This window comes from Merops nubicus, unplaced genomic scaffold, assembly GCF_000691845.1.
Source record: "Merops nubicus isolate BGI_N331 unplaced genomic scaffold, ASM69184v1 scaffold14031, whole genome shotgun sequence".
In the NCBI taxonomy this organism is placed as follows: domain Eukaryota; kingdom Metazoa; phylum Chordata; class Aves; order Coraciiformes; family Meropidae; genus Merops; species Merops nubicus.
Window position 1 is genome coordinate 1 of NW_008590341.1, and position 9412 is coordinate 9412.

Below are 9412 nucleotides of genomic sequence, written 5' to 3' on the forward strand. Positions count from 1 at the left end.
CATGTAATTCATACAGTATTAGGTCGCTGTATCTATCAGAGTTAGAGAGCTTTGCAGTGGAAACCTGACAAAATATAAACAAGAGTTGTTGTCCGAATATCAAAGCTTATTACAATACCTCCGTGTGGAAAATTATTAGTCTAACTTTTGGATATGAAACTATTACTGTAATTTTTTAAAGTAGGTGCCTAAAAATAACGCAGAGGAAGCCTCTGTAATGCAGACTAACCTGGCTTTAACTTCTCCAACTGGTATAAGCTTTAAAAACAAAGAACATGCACAACCTGCCCAGAGCTGCAGGCTGCCAAGCAGCACTGGAGGTAGAAGCTGTGCAGAATTCCTGCCACGTCGCAGTCAGTTAGGGAAGGGGGAATAAACACTTTACACACAAGATACCTAATGGCTTATTTTTAGAATGCTTATGGAAATAGGAGGCAGAGATGGTTCTCTGGTATCTTTGTCTTTAAATCAAGGCTTCTTTAGAGCTGCAGAGTAATGAAGGAATAATTACAATTTTTTTTATAAAATAAACTTCTTCTTTGGCTAAGTCCTTTTGATCCTATTTCCTGGTATACATATACTGATTTCAGGGACAGATTTAGGAATTTTACATGCTTTAAATAGGACCCTTAGGATAGAAATTATGCAATAAGATTATTCTGTGTAACTGTCTGCATTAACATTTATATACAGGTATCTCTATTTGGTGTTACCATATAATTAATTAGACTTAATTAGGATAAAGCAGTATTAAGAACCTTGTTCCCCTTTCTTCTGACAGTAAGAAAACCTTACAAACATCTCTTCTAGGATGGTTTTGGTTTGGATTCAAATACTGGCAGAGAGCAGAGCCGCTCTCTAAATGGAGATTGCGAGAAGTGGATAGACTTTTCCAAAATGTGCAATTCAAACCAGGAATATTACTTGAAGCTAGAAGAGCTGAAGAATGCTCACTTGGAGACCATGGCAAAATTAGAAAGCATGTATCGGAATAAACTGTATTTAAAAGGAGTGCAACCCCTAGAGGAAAAGAAAAATGTTCCTTCTGCGTGTTGCAGGTAAGTTTGGTGGTACCTTTTAGCTAAAGGTTCTCAAATGCTTTGCAGACATCTCTAAGGTTTTTTTTTCTGGGGCTGGAAAATGTTGCTCTCCCCACTTCATATAGGATAATCACAGAAAAGTTGGTTTTAATAATAAAAGTGACTGTGATTTACAAGTGTGTGTGCAGCAGAGGCTGAGTAACGTGTTTAGTAAAGCACGGTGCCTTTCCTTAATGAGCACTGACTTTCTGCTGATCAGCACTTAAACTGCAATCTGGTGGGAGAGCCCAGTGTGCTTCTCTTTTCCCTTCTCTTCCCCCTCTCTTCTTCCCCATCAATGCTGTTCATTTTTGTTTTTAATGCTGATATCTTCAAGGGGATGTTACTGGCTTTGCATCGATGTTGGACTGGACTCAAACCAACTTTTTTTTTGTCTCCCCTTTTTTAAAGGCCAACCTGGCAGAAGAGCTCATATCAGCCTCTAAATTTGCACAAATCCTTTTCAGACTCTGACTTAAGTGATCTCTTAGGGTCAAGTGTTTCTGATGGGTCTGATGGAGAATTAGCATTGGAAGAAAGCAGTAGTGAAACTGGATCATCTGCATTTGCTAAGCAACGGATTGAAAAAATGTGGGATGGGTTTTCTGTGGAGGACTATGTCCCCCGCACCAAACACAGCCTGCCAAGCTCCCCAGTCTTCAGAATGATACGGAAGAAACAGAAAGCATGGTCACCAAAAGTTACTGTGCCCAAACCTTTCCAGATGACCATCAGAGAAGCGAGAAAAAAAGAACAGAACCTCAAATCAAAGTCACAGATTGAAATGGAAAATAACTTATTGAAAAAGCAACTAGAGGAAGAAGCAGAGTGTCAGAAAAAATTCCGAGCCAACCCAGTGCCTGCTGCTATCTTCCTTCCTCTCTACCATGACATTGTGCAACGAAATGAGGAGCGCAGGAGGTCTGTGAGAGAGAGAAGCAAACTCAAGCTCTTGGCTTCTCAGAAGCCATTTAAATTCCTTGAACGCGAGAAGCAAAGGAGCGAAATGAGGAAAATGCAACTGAGAGACCTTTCCTCACCTGAAAAAAAACCCAAACTGTTCAAAGCCAAACCAGTTCCTAAAGGTATTTATAGTCCAGCTGTTAATGACAGGCTACAGGAGGAAGAGCTCTACAGAGAAATCAGGATCAGAATGAGAGCAGAAGAGCTGCTACGTAATGCGTCTCTACCCAGCAGCAGACTGGCTTTAACAAACACCAATACAAAGAAACACAAGTGCACGGACCCAAAAGAAACAGAACAGAAGCCCAAGATCAGATCAAGTGTTCCAGATTTTGAACTGCTACACCAGAAGTTTCAGAAACGGCTCTTGCAACAAAAGCAAGTGAAACACCTGACAGTCTGTGAACCTTTTGATCTTCGTACTCCCTATATTCCTTCAAACAAGGGGAAGATTTTGAAGGACATTCAAAAGGATGAAGAAAAGTTGAAAGAAACACGCTGGCCATATACCTCTCCAAGGTGTAACCCTCAGATGAGACATTTGAATTCACACCTCGCAGGATTTGGGGAACCTAAATCACCAAAAAGCACAGAATCCACCCGACGGCGGCTACAAGCCATAAGGTGACTCCTTTCATGCTGCTCTACATTTTATACAGACTTTAAGAGTAGCAAGGGCTTGATTATAATATAAAACTTAAAATATTTAAATATAGTACTTAGTATTTACAATTGTTAAACAAACAGTGCATTTTTCTAAGAATGTCTGCAGGAAAGGGACACCTGACAGCATTTCCCAGGATATGCCCGAGCCACTTAAAAAGACACCTATGCTTGTATCCTCTTAGGCCAACCCTGTTTTCACCCTCTTTTTCTCTTTTGTCTCCTTTACCAAAGCTTCCTTTGAAGTCTTGCTCTTGATTTAAAATTAATTCAGCCTTAGTTTATTTTTCCACCAGGAATTCACTTGAGGAAAAGAGAAAGCTGGAAGAACAACAAAAACGGAACAGAACAAAGCAGAAACAAAGAATGAAAAAATTCCAGAAAATTGTCACAGCTCGGGCTGAGGCCAATGACCCACATCAGAGCCTAGCTCAGATGTCTAAATCCAAATTAAAAACATTCAGGTATTTTGTTGCATTCCCCTGAATGCTGAACCTCTCATTCTACACTGTATGTTAAACATACAGTGTAAAAAAATAGCATAGTCTAACTTTACATAATCACACATTTGATAAGTTATACACTCCAAAAGCAGATAGTAAAAAAAGTGGTCCAATTTAGTATTTCAGCTAAATATTGGAAGATATTTACTGGAAAATCGTTGCTTATTCTAATGATTTCAGTCTATATGTTCCACCCTATAGGATTATAGATGAGCTAACAGGAGACTCCTGTGTTTTCTCAACTGCCGTATCAAATAAAGAGGCAAAGTTTAAAATAAAAAGGAAAAGGAAGAGTGTAGCTATAGAATATCCTTGCACTGCTGGACTGAATGATGCTGGTACAGCTTTGGTGCTGGCTGCCTCCTGAAGCAGTGAACCTCTCACAGTTCACTTCTTTGTCCCAGCAGTTCCCCACCAAAGGAGGAAAATCAGAGGAGGAATATTACTTTAACTTAGCACATGTATCAGCAGCTAACCAGGAAGCTGCTGGTGCTTAGGAGGACTGGGATCCCAAGTTACCTTTATTACAGATACAAATCCAAAGACTGGTTCTACACAACTGAGAAATCAGTACACAGGGAAGACCATCAAAGCCTTCTTCTCAGCATGCTGTAAGCTACCCGTGCAGATGGCTCCAGCTCTCTGATGCTGATCTAACTCCAGCATTGCTGCTTGACCTTGTGTTTGGGGCTACTTAAGAATCTCTGCTTCCTGTACTTTTTAATCCTAGGGGGAAAAAAAAAAAGAAGTCAGTCCTATCTGAATGAGTCCTTAGCAGATGTTTATAGCCTGTCTTGGCACATGGCCCTGCAGGAGCAGCAGCCATGTAAGGTGCTGTTACATGGAGATGGTGAGAGATACTGATGGCTCTGCCCCTGTTGCTGCATGGATTGGCAGCACTCTTGGGCAGCAACTATGAATCCTAAATTCTAGCAACCAGGCACATTGCCAGTAACTGACAGTACTAGGGCAAAACAATGACAGTGAAGGATCATGAGATGTACCCCACTACAAGATTTATAGCTTGGACTAGCAACTTTTGAGTTACCATGCTAAACCTAAAGGTGTTTAGAATATGGTCCAGGATAGAGATATGTCTCCAAAATGGGGGTGGGGGCTAGGGCTGTCTTTATGGCTGTGATTCAGAAGGTTGACAAGATAAGGCTTCCTCATTCTTTATTTGCTTTATATGGATCTCTTCTTTCTTTACAGCTAAAGCAGCAAACTGGATTTATTCTTAATAGGCTTTAAACTCTGGGCTGTTACAAGCAAATTTGCTACAACAGTGCAGCACCACCTGCGAGACAATACTGCCCATGATAGTGATGGTTATTCACCACCAGTGTTGGGTGCTTCACTGTGGCCAGAAAGAGAAAATGCAGCAGAAGCTGAAGCACGTGCGTTTTCACATGCTGAAAGCATGAAGTGCAGCTTCTCAGCCAGGGTGTGCTAGAAGCAGCTTTGTAACAAGCGTTCGGCCTGGCCACGTGGGCAATCAGTGGCCGTCCAGTGTAAATCTGTGTCCTGCTACCACCTCCCCCCTAAGAGAGCTGAAGCTAAAGCACACATAGGAAGGGGCAGTGGTCTAGGGGAAGCTGGGCTTAAACAGCATCCTGGAGAGCAGAGATGCAGTGGTAGAGATGTGAGTTGAAGAGGGCAGTCCCTTCTAAATATTTTGTTATTAGTCAGAGCTCAAAGACAATTGCTTTTGCAACACGAGCAGCAGATACTGTTAATAACAGGAGCTCTATAATGTAAGTGTCCTTGGGCAGATGATCTGCTGACTCTAGGACAGAAGCAGAAAACAATTTGAGTTACAGTAGCAGGGAGAATTAAGAGAGACAGTGGGTGTGTTTACAGATTTGATTTCAGTTCATTTAACAGCAAATTTCACATTACTGTGTTTAGCTTAATCAGATTCCAGGAGTATTGTAAACCACTCAGGCTTAATTCTTGTCTGCACATAAAATTACACTATTACAAAGGAAGATTACTTCCCTAGTGCTGATGCATTAAGGCTGGTACAAGTGCTTAACTTGATAATGCTTATTTCAGCACAGGCTGGGTAATAACGTATATTAACCTAAGTGCTCTTCTAGCAGACAATTAGGTTTGTAGAAAACCACCCGAGAGCAAGCAGTGAAGTTTACTCCCTGAAAATGGTGAGTAACTTGCTCTAATGCACAGCCATATTACAGGAGTTCAGAGGCAGAAGTGTAAAATGCCCCTTAGCTCTCATATTTGCCCTTAAATGTCTGCCTTAGTGATGGTGGAGCTGGCCCAGCACAGAGGCAACATCACAGAGAGCTGTCTGTCACACAATGAGGATTACAGCCCATGCTACCTGGATTATCCACTGCTTGCTGAGATCCAAGATAGCTTTGCAGTTGATGAATCAACAGTTTCATCATCCTGCTTTGACTGAACCCTTGACAATCCAGCTAGGAAAAAAGTGTACTATGATCCACAATATGGACACCTCTCTTCTGAGACAGACTCGTGAAGTAGCAGGATTCTTATCAAACTTTAAAGTACTGCTTTTTATCTTAATTTTCTATGTTGTATTCTGTTTAATTTTGCTTAGAACAAGTGGATTATTTGTATGAAATCAGCATTTTAAAAACCCTAAGTATCCAAGATTTTTTTTAAAAGCAAAGTATCCAAAAAAAAAAACATAAAATCTGAACTCAGCCTCTGTTTAATTTCACTACCTAGGACCTCTCTCTGCTTATCCAAGCTTTTTATTTAATTATCTTAATTTTCTATGGTGTATTCTGTTTAATTTTGCTTAGAACAAGTGGATTATTTGCATGAAATCAGCATTTTAAAAACCCTAAGTATCCAAGATTTTTTTTAAAAGCAAAGTATCCAAAAACCCCCATAAAATCTGAACTCAGCCTCTGTTTAATTTCACTACCCAGGACCTCTCTCTGCTTATCCAAAGTGACTACTTCAGAGACAGTTTTGTTCAGTACTTACAGGCAGGCAATTGCTGTGAAAATGAAACCATATACCTCAGACTCTGTGGCCACCATAAAATAATCTACCTCATGTATCTTTAAGACAATATTTAGTTTTTTATGAGCAATTTAGCAGCTGTAGAAAATTACTACTTGTACTACAAATTTATTTCTTTTATGCTCTATTCCCCTTAGGAATTATGACAAGCAGAGAATGCAAGAATATTTGCAAGAGTTGCAAGAAATGGAAGAAAGAGTAAAACAGAGACCATTGCTTTTTGAAAGAGTTGCTCAGGTTGTCTTGCTTCTGTATTTCTTCTTAATCTTATCTTCAAACACTGCAGAAGGCATTTGTAGTCAAACATTTTTAGAAGATACCTGAAAAGTACTTCTGAGACCAGTATTTGTCTGTTTCAATCTGTTCCTCCATCTCCATATAAATATTATTTGGTTTTGTGATTCATTCTTGCACAGGGAATCAGGATGGCTGCTGTAAAGGTGTTATCTGATTCATTTACAACATGAATAACTCTAAGCAAAACAAAAAAATACAGAAAAAAATATGGTTTAATTTGGGAGAGAAGCAATAAGAAAATTCAAGTATTCTTTCTATGTGCTGTTAAGCTCAGATACAGTATTTTTTCATCTCTTCATTTCAGTACAACGATTTCATTTCAGTTGGTAGCGTGGTCCCTGACATGTTTCCAAACCCAGAGGCAGCAGGTCATAGATCTCTGGTTCCCTGGTTCCTTCTGTCTTTGTGGGTTTCTTAGTCTGCTGTCACCACAGGGCAGGAGCATCTGTGTAGACTGGAGGACAGCTCCTCACTCAGGTGTCAGCTGGAGGAACAGGACTGACACCCTCAGTTCCAGAGGCAGATACACACGCCTGTGTAATTTGTTCAATAGCACTGTAAGAAGGTGAATCAATACTACTTTTTTTAGGGCATTTTTTTCCCCACATCCACATCTTCCCCCTCCTCCTTTAATAGCTACATACAGAACATACAGCTCTTCATCAGCCTGTGGGCACAGGGAGCAAACCATATTTGAACTAGCACAGAAAAGGAAAATCTGGTGTAAAAATTTCAAGTATTGTTTTGCCATTCTTTCCTGCAGTAAATAATCATTGAACTTGTTAGATACAGTTAAAAAAACAGTATTAATAAGTTTGTTAAAAGGTAGATTTTTTAACACATTTAGATATCACATAACCATTGTGGTTTTCCTACAGAAAAATGCCAGAATAGCTGCAGAAAAGCATTATTCTAACAGACTGAGAGCACTGGGGATATGCCCAGAGTTTGTTGCAAAGAAAGGACAAGCAACTAAATTGCTACAATGCTCCAGTGCTGAAGATTTTAGTGACTCCACTGATGCCAGAGAAAGGTAGAGGTTACTGAAGGCTTTTTTCCCCCACTACATACCTAGTAATTAGTAATTTTTGATGTGCAAGGTGTGCTTTGTTTTGTTTTGTTTTAATTATTAGTCTTTCCTAGGTAAATATTTGACTATGCAGGTAGCTTTGTGGATGTTAGCATTAGTATGTATTTTTAATCATTTTCCCTGAATTAAGTATTGTTTCATAAAACTGAGGAGAGCACTGGATATGTTGTGAAATGTCCTTCGAAGAAAAATGAGGAAAAACATTTATTTATTCCTTTCACGAATACTGTTGAGTTACTTTCTGGTATAAAAGGGAACTCTAGTGTCCCCCACTTCCATTCTCCTCCCCTAGTCCCACCCCAGCCAAATCTGCCAGGATTTGTCCTATATTACCCTGAAGGTAGCTTAAAACCTACTGGAAAGCATCTTACCTGAAAATAAAACCACACACTCAAATTGTCTTTTCAGAGTCATCAGGGAGAAGGTGAAAGAAAGGGAATCCTTTGAGGAAGCAGCTGACAGCAGTCTTCCATCTGAGCAGTCCTGTGAGGAAGAGGAGGAGAGAGGGGAGAGAAAAGGTGTCAAAAGCTCCACCCAGGATGGCCAGTCTGGTGAGCTGGAGGATGAGGAAGAGGCAAGAGCCAGCCCTCGTGCTCATCAGCCTTGCCATGCAGGTGAGGCTGGCTCCAGCCCTGCCTCTGACCAGCATGGTGAAGAGGAAGAGGAGGAGGAAGAGGAAGCAAAGGCAGGCCTGTCACCTGCTCATTCCCAGGCAGAGGAGGAGGAGCAGTCAAGACCCAGCTCTCGGTCTGACCAGGCCCATGAGCGTGAAGAGGAAGGTCAGTCTGACCCTGAAGCTGAGGGTGCCTACAGATATGAGGATGAGGAGTATGAAAGTGATGACTCAGAAGAGAAATCCAGCAGTGATGAAGCTGACTGAAAGGAAGGCAGGCAGGAGGGCCTGGGGCTCAGGAACGTGTTTCATTGCTGGCAGTGAAGTAAACACCACAGAAAATCTTGGCTTTATGCTACTGAAACAGAACTCTGTGCATTTAAACTTCCTAGCTTAACAGCCTTTCCAGCACAAAAATTTTGGTCTATTTTCCAGTAGGAAAGATTAAGTAATTTTCACCAAGAAAATAATTTTATATTAAGGTTCTTTATTCTAGTCTTCTGCAACATCAGTGCATAAAATGAACTGTTTAATAGTAATATCTTGTATGCTGTGTTAGTAAGTAATGGGGTTTTAAGATGTGTAGCTCTTTCAACATGCTGGCAAAGCCAGATGAGATTTTGGAGTAGTTTCACACATTTCAGTACTGCTGGGATCTCTTCCTGCAGTATCTTCTAAGATGGCAATGAATAGACCAGGGTATGTTGTTCAAGACCTGTAATGGTTTTTAGCAGAGCAGCTGCTCAGAAGGCAGCTTTTTGTGCAGTTAGACAATCTAGTCATCCTAATCCATTCAGTTCCTCCCTCCTCTTCCCACAGGGTTTGTCTTCTACCCACTTAAGTGAGCTGAATTGGCTCAGAGATGGGTCAGATGAGTGTCCAGGCCAGGAAAGAGGACTGCTTTTGGAGGAAATGAGCTGTTATAATTAACTACTACATCCAGCTAAAATATTGGCAGCATTGCAGTCACTGAAGGCTCTCCCTACAGAGAAGAAAATGCCTAGAACACACTGAGAGCAGCCACTTAAACTTTCATAGAGATTTTTTAACACTCACAGACAGACAAGGTAGAAGGGCAAGTCAACAGAATAATATGTTATCTAACCAAGCCCCCAAACTGCTCTTTCAACTCCATCTTGTTTTGAAGAGCTCTTCCCATGATCATGGAAAAATCTCTTCAGAACAA

At 40.6% G+C, this 9412-nt stretch overlaps 1 protein-coding gene across 1 annotated transcript; it reads left to right on the plus strand.

Annotated features, from left to right (window-relative positions):
• Nucleotides 1–876: 876 nt before the first annotated feature.
• On the plus strand, nucleotides 877–8493 carry FAM161A (family with sequence similarity 161, member A). Its single transcript, XM_008949909.1, has 6 exons — nucleotides 877–1058; nucleotides 1491–2666; nucleotides 3002–3169; nucleotides 6364–6463; nucleotides 7402–7556; nucleotides 8022–8493. Exons 1-6 carry the CDS (start codon nucleotides 898–900, stop codon nucleotides 8491–8493), a joined length of 2232 nt encoding a protein of 743 aa, XP_008948157.1. The 5' UTR covers nucleotides 877–897.
• Nucleotides 8494–9412: the final 919 nt, after the last annotated feature.

Bases quoted from the DNA above. Each gene is read 5' to 3' on its own strand.
- FAM161A (XM_008949909.1), top strand. From the start codon at position 898: ATGTGCAATTCAAACCAGGAATATTACTTGAAGCTAGAAGAGCTGAAG. The intron at 6,464-7,401 runs GTTGTCTTGCTT...GTTTTCCTACAG, and splicing joins TTTTTGAAAGAGTTGCTCAG to AAAAATGCCAGAATAGCTGC. The intron at 7,557-8,021 runs GTAGAGGTTACT...TTGTCTTTTCAG, and splicing joins TCCACTGATGCCAGAGAAAG to AGTCATCAGGGAGAAGGTGA.